The 17500-nt window shown below is 45.3% G+C and overlaps 1 protein-coding gene across 1 annotated transcript in view; it reads right to left on the reverse strand.

Moving 5' to 3' along the window:
- The window catches only part of LOC139421772 (multidrug resistance-associated protein 1-like), a 68559-nt gene that overhangs the window by 24622 nt on the left and 26437 nt on the right, over window positions 1-17500 (reverse strand). Inside the window, exons 11-21 of the mRNA XM_071172892.1 lie at window positions 11926-12129; window positions 11582-11728; window positions 11358-11445; window positions 10660-10856; window positions 9779-9955; window positions 8027-8194; window positions 5337-5517; window positions 4024-4096; window positions 3524-3641; window positions 2428-2635; window positions 1154-1311 (exon numbers count right to left, since the gene is read on the reverse strand). Of these exons, the coding sequence (XP_071028993.1) occupies window positions 1154-1311; window positions 2428-2635; window positions 3524-3641; window positions 4024-4096; window positions 5337-5517; window positions 8027-8194; window positions 9779-9955; window positions 10660-10856; window positions 11358-11445; window positions 11582-11728; window positions 11926-12129 (1719 nt within the window). The remainder of the gene's footprint in view (window positions 1-1153; window positions 1312-2427; window positions 2636-3523; window positions 3642-4023; window positions 4097-5336; window positions 5518-8026; window positions 8195-9778; window positions 9956-10659; window positions 10857-11357; window positions 11446-11581; window positions 11729-11925; window positions 12130-17500) is intronic.

Raw genomic sequence — 17500 nt, forward strand, 5'->3', positions numbered from 1 at the left:
TACTATTCATACTACTACTACTACTACCACTACTACTACTATTCATACTACTACTACTACTACTACTACTGCTTCTACTACTATTCATACTACTACTACTACTACTACTACCACTACTACTACTATTCATACTACTACTACTACTACTACCACTACTACTACTATTCATACTACTACTACTACTACTACTACTGCTTCTACTACTAGTACAACTACTACTACTACCACTACTACTACTACTGCTTCTACTACTACCACTACTACTACTATTCATACTACTACTACTACTACTACTACTACCACTACTACTACTATTCATACTACTACTACTACTACTACTATACTACTACTATTCATACTACTACTACTACTATTCATACTACTACTACTACTATTCATACTACTACTATTACTACTACTATTCATACTACTACTACTACTATTCATACTACTACTATTACTACTACTATTCATACCACTACTACTACTATTCATACTACTACTACTACTATTCCTGCTACTACTACTACTACTACTACTACTACTACTACTATTCATACTACTACTACTACTACTACTATTCATACTACTACTACTACTACTACTATTCATACTACTACTATTACTACTACTATTCATACCACTACTACTACTATTCATACTACTACTACTACTACTACTATTCATACTACTACTACTACTACTACTACTATTCATACTACTACTACTATTCATACTACTACTACTACTACTATTCATACTACTACTACTATTCATACTACTACTACTACTACTATTCATACTACTACTACTACTACTACCACAATTCATACTACTACTGCTATTCATACTACTACTACTACTACTACTACTACTATTCATACTACTACTACTACTACTACTACTACTACTATTCATACTACTACTACTATTCATACTACTACTACTACTACTACTATTCATACTACTACTACTACTACTATTCATACTACTACTACTACTACTACTACTATACTACTACTATTCACATCCTAGGTTCCCTGAGGATGTGTCTTTGAAAAAGGCCATAGGAAACTAAGCACACACACACACACACACACACACACACACACACACACACACACACACACACACACACACACACGGAACCCACCTCCTTGGAGAAGCGGTTCAGCAGGTTCCCTGAGGGTGTGACCTCGAAGAAGGCCATGGGGGAATGCAGGACGTTGTTGAGGAGGTCTAGGTGGAAGTGACGAGAAGCGATTATCCCCCCCAGAGAGATGGCCACTGTGGTGCCAAAGATAGACACACCTAGATGGGGAGAGATAGGTAGGGAAGTTAGTGAAATTAAGGAATGGGGGAGAGATAGGGAGAGGGGTTAGAGAAATGACGGAATGTGGGAGAGATAGGGAGAGGGGTTAGAGAAATGAAGGAATGGGGAGAGATAGGGAGAGGGGTTAGAGAAATGACGGAATGTGGGAGAGAGGTTAGAGAAATGAAGGAATGGGGAGAGATAGGGAGAGGGGTTAGAGAAATGACGGAATGTGGGAGAGAGGTTAGAGAAATGAAGGAATGGGGAGAGATAGGGAGAGGGGTTAGAGTAATGAAGGAATGGGGAGAGATAGGGAGAGGGGTTAGTGAAATGACGGAATGTGGGAGAGATAGGGAGAGGGGTTAGAGAAATTAAGGAATGTGGGAGAGATAGGGAGAGGGGTTAGAGAAATTAAGGAATGGGGAGAGAGGTTAGAGAAATGAAGGAATGGGGAGAGAGGTTAGAGAAATGAAGGAATGGGGAGAGTTGGGAGAGAGGTGAGAGAAATGAAGGAATGGGGAGAGAGGTTAGAGAAATGAAGGAATGGGGAGAGAGGTGAGAGAAATGAAGGAATGGGGAGAGTTGGGAGAGAGGTTAGAGAAATGAAGGAATGGGGAGAGAGGTTAGAGAAATGAAGGAATGGGGAGAGAGGTGAGAGAAATGAAGGAATGGGGAGAGAAGTTAGAGAAATGAAGGAATGGGGAGAGATAGGGAGAGAGGTTAGAGAAATTAAGGAATGTGGGAGAGCTAGGGAGACTGGTTAGAGAAATGAAGGAATGGGGAGAGATAGGGAGAGGGGTTAGAGAAATGAAGGAATGGGGAGAGAGGTCAGAGAAATGAAGGAATGGGGAGAGAGGTGAGAGAAATGAAGGAATGGGGAAAGAGGTCAGAGAAATGAAGGAGTGGTGGGAGAGAGGGGGACCACACCTGTCTAACCACACTTGTCTAACCACACCTGTCTCAATGACACCTCCCTAACCTTACCTGTCTAACCACACCTGCTTAACCACACCTGTCCAACAACACTTGTCAAACCACACCTGTCCAACCCTGCAGCTCAGGTACAGGTCTTTAGTGACATCATCATAATCCTCATTGCCCCGCCCCTAACCCACCTTGAGCGAACCCCAGGGCTCCGAACACGCCCAGTTTCAGGTCTGTGTCAATCTGGGTGCCGTTGATGATTGGATCGTCGGCCCAGACGCTAAGCCAATAGTTGTAGGCGAGGGAGGCGGCCTGCTGGAACGCATACAGGAAGACTATGGGGATGATCAGAGCCAGACCGATGGTCCTGAAGTACTCCACATACATCTCTAGTTTCACCTAGAGGGAGAGGGAGAGGGAGAGAGAGAGAAGGACAAAGAGAGAGAGACACAGAGAGAGAAGGACAAAGAGAGAGAGAGACAGAGAGAGAGGAGAGAGAGAGAGAAGGACAAAGAGAGAGAGAGACAGAGAGAGAGAAGGACAAAGAGAGAGAGAGACAGAGAGAGAGAGAGAGAGAACAGAGAGAGAGAACACAGTAATTACTTCAGTACTCACCTTGCCTATGTTAGCCTTGTCTGTAGTCTGCCAGTAGGTATGTGTCAGTACTGTACTGCTCACCTTGTCTGTAGTCTACCAGTAGGTATGTGTCAGTACTGTACCATCCACCTTGTCTGTGGTCTGTCAGTGGGTATGTGTTGGTGCTGCACCGCCCACCTTGTCTGTGGTCTGTCAGTGGTTATGTGTTGGTACTGCACCGCCCACCTTGTCTGTGGTCTGTCGGTAGTTATGTGTCAGTTCTGCACCATTCACCTTGTCTGTCAGTGGTTGTGTTGGTACTGTACTACTCACCTTGTCTGTAGTCTGTCAGTAGTTATGTGTCAGTACTGTACTGCTCCCCTTGTCTGTAGTCTGTCAGTAGTTATGTGTCAGTACTGTACTTCTCACCTTGTCTGTGGTCTGTTAGTAGTTATGTGTCAGTACTGTACTACTCACCTTGTCTGTGGTCTGTTAGTAGTTGTGTCAGTACTGTACTACTCACCTTGTCTGTGGTCTGTTAGTAGTTGTGTCAGTACTGTACTACTCACCTTGTCTGTAGTCTGTCAGTAGTTATGTGTCAGTACTGTGCTACTCACCTTGTCTGTGGTCTGTCAGTAGTTGTGTTGGTACTGTACTACTCACCTTGTCTGTAGTCTGTTAGTAGTTATGTGTCAGTACTGTACTACTCACTCTTCCTGTGTTGGCCTTGTCAGCCTCTGTCAGTTTCCCCAGCACTTCCTGCTTCTGGTCCTCTGTGTCTGAGATGGCCTCCATGGTCTGAATACTGGCACTACTCATCATGTCTCCACTGAGAGAGAGAGCGAGAGAGAGAGAGAGAGAGAAAGAGAGAAAATAGAGAGAGAGAAAATAGAGAGAGAGAAGATAGAAGAGAGAGAGAAAATAGAGAGAAGAGAGAGAGCGAGAGAGAGAGAGAGAGAGGGGGGGGGGAGAGAGAGAGAGAGAAGAGGGAGAGAGAGAGAGAGAGAGAGAAGGGGGGAGAGAGAGAGAGAGAGAGAGAGAATAGGTAAAAATGAGAATTGGTAAGACCTGTCCCCCCCAGGGAGCTTTCTTGGAGCAGTGTTAAGCTGTCTGGCTCATGAACCTGGTACTGCCAATCCCAAATACCACAGCTAAGATGAACCCTCCTGTTGGCGACTCTCAGTGTGTTTGTTGAAGGTCAGGAGTCATACCTAATGAGCTGCTCCTGAGAAAGATCTATGGAGAAGTCTGTCATACTCAGACGAGATACCGACTTCCTGGTTCCTGTAAACAACCACAACAACATGATGTCAGCATAGTATAGACATGGGTCCTTCCTGCCTTTCAGATGAAGGCTCAGTTTGGTAGTAATATCATGACAGAGTTCAGGCTAGGTAATGAAATGAGGAGCACAGTTTGGTAGTAATATCATGACAGAGTTCGGGCTAGGTAATGGAATGAGGAGCTCAGTTTGGTAGTAATATCATGACAGAGTTCAGGCTAGGTAATGAAATGAGGAGCTCAGTTTGGTAGTAATATCATGACAGAGTTCAGGCTAGGTAATGAAATGAGGAGCTCAGTTTGGTAGTAATATCATGACAGAGTTCGGGCTAGGTAATGAAATGAGGAGCTCAGTTTGGTAGTAATATCATGACAGAGTTCAGGCTAGGTAATGAAATGAGGAGCACAGTTTGGTAGTAATATCATGACATAGTTCGGGCTAGGTAATGAAATGAGGAGCTCAGTTTGGTAGTAATATCATGACAGAGTTCAGGCTAGGTAATGAAATGAGGAGCACAGTTTGGTAGTAATATCATGACAGAGTTCGGGCTAGGTAATGAAATGAGGAGCTCAGTTTGGTAGTAATATCATGACAGAGTTCAGGCTAGGTAATGAAATGAGGAGCTCGGTTTGGTAGTAATATCATGACAGAGTTCAGGCTAGGTAATGAAATGAGGAGCTCAGTTTGGTAGTAATATCATGACAGAGTTCAGGCTAGGTAATGAAATGAGGAGCTCAGTTTGGTAGTAATATCATGACAGAGTTCAGGCTAGGTAATGAAATGAGGAGCTCAGTTTGGTAGTAATATCATGACAGAGTTCGGGCTAGGTAATGAAATGAGGAGCTCAGTTTGGTAGTAATATCATGACAGAGTTCGGGCTAGGTAATGAAATGAGGAGCTCAGTTTGGTAGTAATATCATGACAGAGTTCGGGCTAGGTAATGGAATGAGGAGCTCAGTTTGGTAGTAATATCATGACAGAGTTCAGGCTAGGTAATGAAATGAGGAGCTCGTTTTGGTAGTAATATCATGACACCACCGATCAAAGCAATATTATTGACTAAACGTTCAAATCCTTATGTTGCAGGATTATTTTTGCGGCAACAATAATGGTCAAATTAATATCCCACACATGTAGTTTGTTTTGAATTAACATCTACTGAACACCTCTCTAGCCAATCAAAACACTGCTTGATCACCAGGTGGTTGTAGCCTGTTGAATGTGTTCCATCTCTCTCCTCACCTCTGTGTGAGCGCTCCTTGCGCTCGTTCCCGGCGAAGAGTCTTATGAACTCAGCGAAGGCGCCGTCACGTGCCATCAGCTCCAGGTAGGATCCCATCTCAGTGATCTCTCCCTCCACCAACACCAGGATCAGATCTGCCTGGGGCAGGAAGCTCAGACCGTGGGTCACCAAGACACGAGTCTAAAGATTTAGAGAGAACACATGGTAGTCTGAAGGTTTAGAGAGAACACATGGTAGTCTGAAGGTTTAGAGAGAACACATGGTAGTCTGAAGGTTTAGAGAGAACACATGGTAGTCTGAAGGTTTAGAGAACACATGGTAGTCTGAAGGTTTATAGAACACATGGTAGTCTGAAGGTTTAGAGAACACATGGTAGTCTGAAGGTTTAGAGAACACATGGTAGTCTGAAGGTTTATAGAACACATGGTAGTCTGAAGGTTTATAGAGAACACATGGTACCATGTAGTCTGAAGGTTTAGAGAATACATGGTAGTCTGAAGGTTTATAGAACACATGGTAGTCTGAAGGTTTAGAGAACACATGGTAGTCTGAAGGTTTAGAGAACACATGGTAGTCTGAAGGTTTATAGAACACATGGTAGTCTGAAGGTTTAGAGAACACATGGTAGTCTGAAGGTTTAGAGAACACATGGTAGTCTGAAGGTTTATAGAACACATGGTAGTCTGAAGGTTTATAGAGAACACATGGTAGTCTGAAGGTTTAGAGAACACATGGTAGTCTGAAGGTTTAGAGAACACATGGTAGTCTGAAGGTTTAGAGCACATGGTAGTCTGAAGGTTTATAGAGAACACATGGTAGTCTGAAGGTTTATAGAACACATGGTAGTCTGAAGGTTTATAGAGAACACATGGTAGTCTGAAGGTTTAGAGAATACATGGTAGTCTGAAGGTTTAGAGAGAACACATGGTAGTCTGAAGGTTTAGAGCACACATGGTAGTCTGAAGGTTTATAGAGAACACATGGTAGTCTGAAGGTTTAGAGAGAACACATGGTAGTCTGAAGGTTTAGAGAGAACACATGGTAGTCTGAAGGTTTAGAGAACACATGGTAGTCTGAAGGTTTATAGAACACGTGGTAGTCTGAAGGTTTAGAGAACACATGGTAGTCTGAAGGTTTAGAGAACAGATGGTAGTCAAAAGGTTTAGAGAACACATGGTAGTCAGAAGGTTTAGAGAACAGATGGTAGTCTGAAGGTTTAGAGAACAGATGGTAGTCTGAAGGTTTAGAGAGAACGCATGGTAGTCTGAAGGTTTAGAGAGAACACATGGTAGTCTGAAGGTTTAGAGCACACATGGTAGTCAGAAGGTTTAGAGAACACATGGTAGTCTGAAGGTTTATAGAACACATGGTAGTCAAAAGGTTTAGAGAACACATGGTAGTCTGAAGGTTTAGAGAACAGATGGTAGTCTGAAGGTTTAGAGAACACATGGTAGTCAGAAGGTTTAGAGAACAGATGGTAGTCAAAAGGTTTAGAGAACAGATGGTAGTCTGAAGGTTTAGAGAACACATGGTAGTCTGAAGGTTTAGAGAGAACGCATGGTAGTCTGAAGGTTTATAGAACACATGGTAGTCAGAAGGTTTAGAGAACACATGGTAGTCAGAAGGTTTAGAGAACAGATGGTAGTCAAAAGGTTTAGAGAACAGATGGTAGTCTGAAGGTTTAGAGAACACATGGTAGTCAGAAGGTTTAGAGAACACATGGTAGTCTGAAGGTTTAGAGAACACAGGGTAGTCTGAAGGTTTAGAGAACACATGGTAGTTTGAAGGTTTAGAGAACAGATGGTAGTCTGAAGGTCTAGAGAACACATGGTAGTCTGAAGGTTTAGAGAACACATGATAGTCTGAAGGTTTAGAGAACACATGGTAGTCAGATGGTTTAGAGAACACATGGTAGTCAGAAGGTTTAGAGAACACATGGTAGTCAGACTGCATAGATCAGAAACAGCCTTAGGCCGGGATTCAATACCAGTGTGCCTTGTAAGCGATGCACGTTTTAAAGGCACTGTTCCCCCTGTTCACAGTGAGACCACATTCACAGTAAATGATGCAGATGTTTACTGCCCTGTTCCCCCTGTTCACAGTGAGACCACATTCACAGTAAATGATGCAGATGTTTACTGCCCTGTTCCCCCTGTTCACAGTGAGACCACATTCACAGTAAATGATGCAGATGTTTACTGCCCTGTTCCCCCTGTTCACAGTGAGACCACATTCACAGTAAATGATGCAGATGTTTACTGCCCTGTTCCCCCTGTTCACAGTGAGACCACATTCACAGTAAATGATGCAGATGTTTACTGCACTGTTCCCCGAAATGACTTTTAATTGGAGTATTGTCCAAATCTGAGATCATATTGAATCAGCAGAGAGTTAACACACACACACACACACACACACACACACACACACACACACACACACACACACACACACACACACACACACACACACACACACAACACACAGACACTGGACACACACACACTGAACACACACACACTCAACACACAGACAATGAACACACACACACACACACACACACACACTCAACACTCAACACTCAACACACAGACACTGAACACTTGTAGTTTGCTTGTAGTTTGTGTCTTTATGGAACATTTACACACATGAATGTTGAACACACCACTGTTGTCTGTTAAATAATAACCTGGTCTTTGAGCAGTCCTTCAGCACCAAACACCCTCTCAAAGATGTGTTGACCCACGTGGGCGTCGACGGCAGACAGAGGGTCGTCTAGGAGATAGACGTCAGCCTTCCTGTACACGGCCCTGGCCAGACTGACTCTCTGCTTCTGACCACCTGATAGATTCAGACCCTGGGATGGGGAGGAGGAGGAGATTTAGTGTGAGGGGGAGGGAGAGAGAGGGGAGGGAGGGAGGGAGAGAGAGGGGAGGTAGGGAGGGAGGGTGAGGGGAGAAGGAGTGTGAGGGAGAGAGAGGGGAGGGAGGGAGGGAGAGAGAGAGGGGGGAGGGGGGAGTGGGGAGAAGGAGTGTGAGGGGGAGGGAGAGAGGGGGAGGGAGGGGGAGAAGGAGTGTGAGGAGAGGGAGAGAGGTGAGGTAGGGAGAGGGGGAGGGAGGGGGAGAAGGGGGAGAAGGAGAAGGAGGGAGAGGATGGGAGGAGGGAGAGGGAGGGAGAGAGAGAGAGAGGGGGAGGGGGGAGGGACGGGGAGAAGGAGAAGGAGGGAGAGGATGGGAGGATGGAGAGGGAGGGAGAGATAGAGAGAGGGAGGGAGGGAGAGACAGAAGGGAGACACAGGGAGAGAGAGGGGGAGGGGGAGGGAGGGGGAGGAGGAGAAGGAGAAGGAGAAGGAGGGAGAGGATGGGAGGATGGAGAAGGAGGGAGAGAGAGAGAGGGAGGGAGAGATAGAGAGAGGGAGGGAGGGAGAGACAGAAGGGAGACACAGGGAGAGAGAGGGGGAGGATGGGAGGATGGAGAGGGAGGGAGAGACAGAAGGGAGACACAGGGAGAGAGAGGGGGAGGATGGGAGGATGGAGAGGGAGGGAGAGACAGAAGGGAGACACAGGGAGAGAGAGGGGGAGGATGGGAGGATGGAGAGGGAGGGAGAGACAGAAGGGAGACACAGGGAGAGAGAGGGGGAGGATGGAGAGGGAGGGAGAGACAGAAGGGAGACACAGGGAGAGAACAGATCAGTTAGTGGCCAGACTGACTCTCTGCTTCTGACCCCCTGATACGTTCAGACTCTGGGGAGAGAAAGGACAACCTTCATTTAATGATTAGTTTCTCTATCTGCAGGATAAAACCTTCATCAGGTAAAGTAAACTACACTCATACAAGTAAATGAACGAATGAATGAACGTATACATGAATGAACTAATGAATGAATGAATCAGCTAATCAATGAATCAACTAATCAACCAATCAAACAATCCGGGATCACACAGTAAAGAACAGGGATGTTGCTGAACCTTCTCCCGATCTAAACCTAACCCTAACCCTAACAGTAACCTTAACCTTAACCCTAACCCCCACCAGACCTGCTCCTGTCCTCACCTACTCCCTGATCTAACCCTAACCCCCACCAGACCCCCTCCTGTCCTCACCTTCTCCCTGATCTAACCTTAACCCCCACCAGACCCCCTCCTGTTCTCACCTTCTCCCTGATCTAACCCTAACCCCCACCAGACCCCCTCCTGTCCTCACCTTCTCCCCGATCTAACCCTAACCCCCACCAGACCCCCTCCTGTCCTCACCTTCTCCCTGATCTAACCCTAACCCCCACCAGACCCCCTCCTGTCCTCACCTTCTCCCTGATCTAACCCCCACCAGACCACCTCCTGTCCTCACCTTCTCCCCAATCTAACCCTAACCCCCACCAGACCCCCTCCTGTCCTCCCCTTCTCCCTGATCTAACCCCCACCAGACCCCCTCCTATCCTCACCTTCTCCCCGATCTCAGTGCCGTCTCCAGCAGGCAGGATCTCCAGGTCTGGCAGCAGGGCGCAGGCCTCCACCACTCTGTGGTACCAGCTCTCCTTCCTCTCCTGACCAAACACTATGTTGTCTTTCAGCGTGGCATTCTGGATCCACGCCTGCTGAGGTACATAGGCCACAGAGCCCTGGAGAGAGAGAGAGGGAGAGAGAGAGAGAGAGAGGGGGGGAGGAGAGAGAGAGAGAGAGGGAGAGAGAGATAGTGGGAGAGAGGGAGAGAGGGAGAGAGGGAGAGAGAGAGTGAGGGAGAGAGAGAGAGAGTGGGGGAGAGGGTGAACGAGAGAGTGGGGGAGAGGGTGAACGAGAGAGTGGGGGAGAGAGAGCGAGAGAGTGGGGGAGAGAGAGAGATAGAGAGGGAGACACAGAGACACAGAGAGAGAGACACAGACAGGGAGAGAGACAAGAGAGACACAGAGAGGGAGAGAGAGAGAGACAAGAGACACAGAGAGACACAGAGAGAGAGAGAGAGAGAGAGAGAGAGAGAGAGAGAGATGGAGAGCAAGAGGGAGAGAAGGGGGAGAGAGAGTGATAGAGAGAGAGAGAGAGAGAGAGAGGGAGAGAGAGGAAGAGAGAGAGAGAGAGAGAGAGAGACAAGAGAGTCAAAGAGAGACACAGAGAGGGAGAGAGAGAGAGAGACAAGAGAGACAAAGAGAGACACAGAGAGGGAGAGAGAGAGAGAGACAAGAGAGACACAGAGAGACACAGAGAGAGAGAGAGAGAGAGACCAGGTAGGTGATATTAATTATCAGGTAGAACAGGAAACCAGCAGTACTCTGGGCCTCCAGGAATGGAGTTTGACACCCTTGTACTAAGGTATTGTAGCAGTACCTACCTTGACTGAGACGTGACCACTTCTCTTCTCTGTCTCCCCAAGCATGGCTGATAGCAGGGAGGACTTCCCACTCCCGACATGTCCCACCACAGCTACCAGAGACCCCTTCTTCACCCTCACGTTGATCCTCATCAGGCAGGGAGGACCTTCCTTAGACCAGCCAAACGTACCGCTGTCTATCACTACCCCATCACCATCTGGTAGGGAGAGGGAGGGAGGGAGGGAGGGAGGGAGGGAGGGAGGGAGAGAGAGAGAGAGAGAGAGAGAGAGAGAGAGAGAGAGAGAGAGAGAGAGAGAGAGAGAGAGAGAGAGAGAGAGAGAGAGAGAGAGAGAGAGAGAGAGAGAGAGAGAGAGAGAGAGAGAGAGAGAGAGAGGGAGGGAGGGAGGGAGGGAGGGAGGGAGGGAGGGAGGGAGGCAGAGAGGGAGGGAGGGGGGAGGAGAGGGGGAGTAAGATGTGGAGAGAGAGAGAGAAGAGGGTAGAGGGGTAGAGAAACCGAGATATGTAGTAAAAATAAAATAAAAACATAAACATCACAGTTTTGAGAGAAACCCTTTTCCTTTTCTGTCTGTCTGTCTGTCTGTCTGTCTGTCTGTCTGTCTGCCTGCCTGCCTGCCTGCCTGCCTGCCTGCCTGCCTGCCTGCCTGTCTGTCTGTCTGTGCGTGCGTGCGTGCATGCGTGCGTGTGTGTGTGTTCCCACCAGGGCTGTATGGTTCTCTATCTACGTCGTCAGGCTTCAGCTCATCCTGGCACAGGAACTTTCCCAGACGCCTCAGAGAGACAACGGCCTGCAACACACAAACACTTTCATGAAAGACATTTCAAATGATTTTCCAATCATCCGTTAATGATATACCTTGTGGCCAGGGCCACATTGTTTTGTTCGGTCCCTTAGTGATGACATCACCGTGACCCCTGACTGACCTGCATGGTGGTGCTCATAGCGAAGGGCAGCTGGCTGAGGGGCGTCTTCAAAATGTGGATGAGAGCCATGGAAACGAACACCTTCTGGGCGTCGAGGATGTTCCTGTCGTCGACGACGACGTAGACGCCGAACATGGAGAACGCTATCTGTAGGAGCACAGGACATGGTTATGACAGCCTTATGAAGGGTTATGTAGCCTTATGTAGTAGTCTCTTATGTAGTCTCAGGTCAGGAAACCGGTTCGGAGTTAAGTGGAGATGGAGATTATTGATAACGTATTGATAGTGACATCTGTAATGTTTATGACAGGCTTACGAAGGCTCTACGACAGGTCGTAACTCACCAGGAAGGATGATGAGTTGAAGGAGGCGATGGAGATGGAGTAAAGGACCTGGGATCTCTTCAGGGCATTGAGTTCTTTTTCCCGGTAACCCAGAACCCTCTCCAGGAAGGCCTGTTCCCAGGCGAAGAACTTCAGGATCTTAATCCCACTCAGGATCTCATTCATCAGCTTGATCCTGCTGTCTGTATAGCGCATCTGGACTTCCTGGAAACACCCACCCGGGAACACAGAGTAGGGAATTAGTACGGAATATGGAATTCAGAACACTGAACATGGAATTCAGAACACGGAATATGGAATTCAGAACACTGAATATGGAATTCAGAACACGGAATATGGAATTCAGAACACTGAATATGGAATTCAGAACAGTGAATATGGAATTCACAACACTGAATATGGAATTCAGAACACTGAATATGAAATAAGGAATACTGAATATGGAATTCAGAACAGTGAATATGGAATAAGGAACAGTGAATATGGAATAAGGAATAGTGAATATGGAATTCAGAACACTGAATATGGAATAAGGAATACTGAATATGGAATTCAGAACACTGAATAAGGAATACTGAATATGGAATTCAGAACACTGAATATGGAATTCAGAACAGTGAATATGGAATTCAGAACACTGAATATGGAATTCAGAACACTGAATATGAAATAAGGAATACTGAATATGGAATTCAGAACAGTGAATATGGAATAAGGAACAGTGAATATGGAATAAGGAATACTGAATATGGAATTCAGAACACTGAATATGGAATAAGGAATACTGAATATAGAATTCAGAACACTGAATATGGAATTCAGAACACTGAATATGGCATAATGAATACTGAATATGGAATTCAGAACACTGAATATGGCATAAGGAATACTGAATATGGAATTCAGAACACTGAATATGGCATAATGAATACTGAATATGGAATTCAGAACACTGAATATGGCATAAGGAATACTGAATATGGAATTCAGAACACTGAATATGGCATAAGGAATACTGAATATGGAATTCAGAACACTGAATATGGCATAAGGAATACTGAATATGGAATTCAGAACACTGAATATGGCATAAGGAATACTGAATATGGAATTCAGAACACTGAATATGGCATAAGGAATACTGAATATGGAATTCAGAACACTGAATATGGCATAAGGAATACTGAATATGGAATTTTTACCCCCAAGCCATAAGACTCCTGAACAGGTAATCAAATGACTACCCAGACTATTTGCATTGTGTGCCTCCCCCCAACCCCTCTTTTACACTGCTGCTACTCTCTGTTTATCATATATGCATAGTCACTATAACTATACATTCATGTACATACTACCTCAACTGGGCCGACCAACCAGTGCTCCTGCACATTGGCCAACCGGGCTATCTGCATTGTGTCCCGCCCGCCACCCACCACCCGCCAATCTCTCTTTTACGCTACTGCTACTCTCTGTTCATCATATATGCACAGTCACTTTAACCAGCTCTACATACTACCTCAATCAGCCTGACTAACCGGTGTCTGTATGTAGCCTCGCTACTGTATATAGCCTCTCTACTGTATATAGCCTCTCTACTGTATATAGCCTCTCTACTGTATATAGCCTCTCTACTGTTATAGCCTCTCTAAAGTTATAGCCTCGCTACTGTATATAGCCTCTCTACTGTATATAGTCTCACTACTGTATATAGCCTCTCTACTGTATATAGCCTCTCTACTGTATATAGCCTCTCTACTGTATATAGCCTCTCTACTGTATATAGCCTCTCTACTGTATATAGCCTCTCTACTGTTATAGCCTCTCTAAAGTTATAGCCTCGCTACTGTATATAGCCTCTCTACTGTATATAGTCTCTCTACTGTTATAGCCTCTCTACTGTATATAGCCTCACTACTGTATATAGCCTCTCTACTGTATATAGCCTCTCTACTGTTATAGCCTCTCTACTGTATATAGCCTCACTACTGTATATAGCCTCTCTACTGTATATAGCCTCTCTACTGTATATAGCCTCTCTACTGTATATAGCCTCTCTACTGTATATAGCCTCTCTACTGTTATAGCCTCACTACTGTATATAGCCTCTCTACTGTATATAGTCTCTACTGTTATAGCCTCTCTACTGTATATAGCCTCACTACTGTATATAGCCTCTCTACTGTATATAGCCTCTACTGTATATATCCTCTCTACTGTATATAGCCTCTCTACTGTATATAGTCTCTCTACTGTTATAGCCTCTCTACTGTATATAGCCTCACTACTGTATATAGCCTCTCTACTGTATATAGCCTCGCTACTGTATATAGCCTCTCTACTGTATATAGCCTCTCTACTGTATATAGCCTCTCTACTGTATATAGCCTCACTACTGTATATAGCCTCTCTACTGTATATAACCTCTCTACTGTATATAGCCTCTCTACTGTATATAGCCTCTACTGTATATAGCCTCTCTACTGTATATAGCCTCACTACTGTATATAGCCTCTCTACTGTATATAGCCTCACTACTGCATATAACCTCTCTACTGTATATAGCCTCTCTACTGTATATAGCCTCTCTACTGTATATAGCCTCTCTACTGTTATAGCCTCACTACTGTATATAGCCTCTCTACTGTATATAGTCTCTACTGTTATAGCCTCTCTACTGTATATAGCCTCTCTACTGTTATAGCCTCTCTACTGTATATAGCCTCTCTACTGTATATAGCCTCTCTACTGATATAGTCTCACTACTGTATATAGCCTCTCTACTGTATATAGCCTCTCTACTGTATATAGCCTCTACTGTATATAGCCTCTCTACTGTATATAGCCTCTACTGTTATAGCCACTCTACTGTATATAGCATCTACTGTATATAGCCTCTCAACTGTATATAGCCTCTCTACTGTATATAGCCTCTCTACTGTATATAGCCTCTACTGTTATAGCCTCTCTACTGTATATAGCCTCTACTGTATATAGCCTCTCTACTGTATATAGTCTCTACTGTTATATCCTCTCAACTGTTATAGCCTCTCTACTGTATATATCCTCTCTACTGTATATAGCCTCTCTACTGTATATAACCTCTACTGTATATAGCCTCTCTACTGTTATAGCCTCACTACTGTATATAGCCTCTCTACTGTATATAGCCTCACTACTGTATATAGCCTCACTACTGTATATAGCCTCTCTACTGTATATAGCCTCTCTACTGTTATAGCCTCTCTACTGTATATAGCCTCTCTACTGTTATAGCCTCTCTACTGTATATAGCCTATCTACTGTATGTAGCCTCTCTACTGTATATAGCCTCACTACTGTATATAGCCTCTCTACTGTATATAGCCTCTCTACTGTATATAGCCTCACTACTGTATATAGCCTCTCTACTGTATATAGCCTCACTACTGTATATAGCCTCTCTACTGTTATAGCCTCACTACTGTATATAGCCTCTCTACTGTATATAGCCTCACTACTGTATATAGCCTCTCTACTGTATATAGCGTCTCTACTGTATATAGCCTCACTACTGTATATAGCCTCTCTACTGTATATAGCCTCTCTACTGTATATAGCCTCACTACTGTATATAGCCTCACTACTGTATATAGCCTCTCTACTGTATATAGCCTCTCTACTGTATATAGCCTCACTACTGTATATAGCCTCTCTACTGTTATAGCCTCTCTACTGTATATAGCCTATCTACTGTATATAGCCTCTCTACTGTATATAACCTCTCTACTGTATATAGCCTCTCTACTGTATATAGCCTCTCTACTGTATATAGTCTCTACTGTTATATCCTCTCTACTGTTATAGCCTCTCTACTGTATATATCCTCTCTACTGTATATAGCCTCTCTACTGTATATAACCTCTACTGTATATAGCCTCTCTACTGTTATAGCCTCACTACTGTATATAGCCTCTCTACTGTATATAGCCTCACTACTGTATATAGCCTCTCTACTGTTATAGCCTCACTACTGTATATAGCCTCTCTACTGTATATAGCCTCACTACTGTATATAGCCTCTCTACTGTATATAGCGTCTCTACTGTATATAGCCTCACTACTGTATATAGCCTCTCTACTGTATATAGCCTCTCTACTGTATATAGCCTCACTACTGTATATAGCCTCACTACTGTATATAGCCTCTCTACTGTATATAGCCTCTCTACTGTTATAGCCTCTCTACTGTATATAGCCTCACTACTGTATATAGCCTCTCTACTGTATATAGCCTCACTACTGTATATAGCCTCACTACTGTATATAGCCTCTCTACTGTATATAGCCTCTCTACTGTATATAGCCTCTCTACTGTATATAGCCTCACTACTGTATATAGCCTCTCTACTGATATAGCCTCTCTACTGTATATAGCCTCTCTACTGTTATAGCCTCTCTACTGTATATAGCCTCTACTCTCCCTGTTTCCTCACAACACATCCCAGCCTATCAGAGCAGTGTGTGGTTGGATGCCCTGTTTCCTCACAACACATCCCAGCCTATCAGAGCAGTGTGTGGTTGGATGCCCTGTTTCCTCACAACACATCCCAGCCTATCAGAGCAGTGTGTGGTTCCTCACAACACATCCCAGCCTATCAGAGCAGTGTGTGGTTGGATGCCCTGTTTCCTCACAACACATCCCAGCCTATCAGAGCAGTGTGTGGTTGGATGCCCTGTTTCCTCACAACACATCCCAGCCTATCAGAGCAGTGTGTGGTTGGATGCCCTGTTTCCTCACAACACATCCCAGCCCATCAGAGCAGTGTGTGGTTGGATGCCCTGTTTCCTCACAACACATCCCAGCCTATCAGAGCAGTGTGTGGTTGGATGCCCTGTTTCCTCACAACACATCCCAGCCTATCAGAGCAGTGTGTGGTTGGATGCCCTGTTTCCTCACAACACATCCCAGCCTATCAGAGCAGTGTGTGGTTCCTCACAACACATCCCAGCCTATCAGAGCAGTGTGTGGTTGGATGCCCTGTTTCCTCACAACACATCCCAGCCAATTAGAGCAGTGTGTGGTTGGATGCCCTGTTTCCTGACAACACATCCCAGCCTATCAGAGCAGCGCTGTATGAGTTACTGTGTAACCATGGAAACCACACATGGTGCATGTAAAGTCACATTAGTTGATCATCAGCCACGTATCAAGTCTCTGACAGGGTCCTGAGGGGGACTAAGGAGAGTCTCTGACAGGGTCCTGAGGGGGACTAAGGAGAGTCTCTGACAGGGTCCTGAGGGGGACTAAGGAGAGTCTCTGACAGGGTCCTGAGGGGGACTAAGGAGATCAGCCACTTATCAAGTCTCTGACAGGGTCCTGAGGGGGACTAAGGAGAGCCTCTGACAGGGTCCTGAGGGGGACTAAGGAGATCAGCCACTTATCAAGTCTCTGACAGGGTCCTGAGGGGGACTAAGGAGAGCCTCTGACAGGGTCCTGAGGGGGACTAAGAAGATCAGCCACTTATCAAACCTCTGACAGGGTCCTGAGGGGGACTAAGGAGAGTCTCTGACAGGGTCCTGAGGGGGACTAAGGAGA

Source organism: Oncorhynchus clarkii, chromosome 12, assembly GCF_045791955.1.
Source record: "Oncorhynchus clarkii lewisi isolate Uvic-CL-2024 chromosome 12, UVic_Ocla_1.0, whole genome shotgun sequence".
Taxonomy (NCBI): domain Eukaryota; kingdom Metazoa; phylum Chordata; class Actinopteri; order Salmoniformes; family Salmonidae; genus Oncorhynchus; species Oncorhynchus clarkii.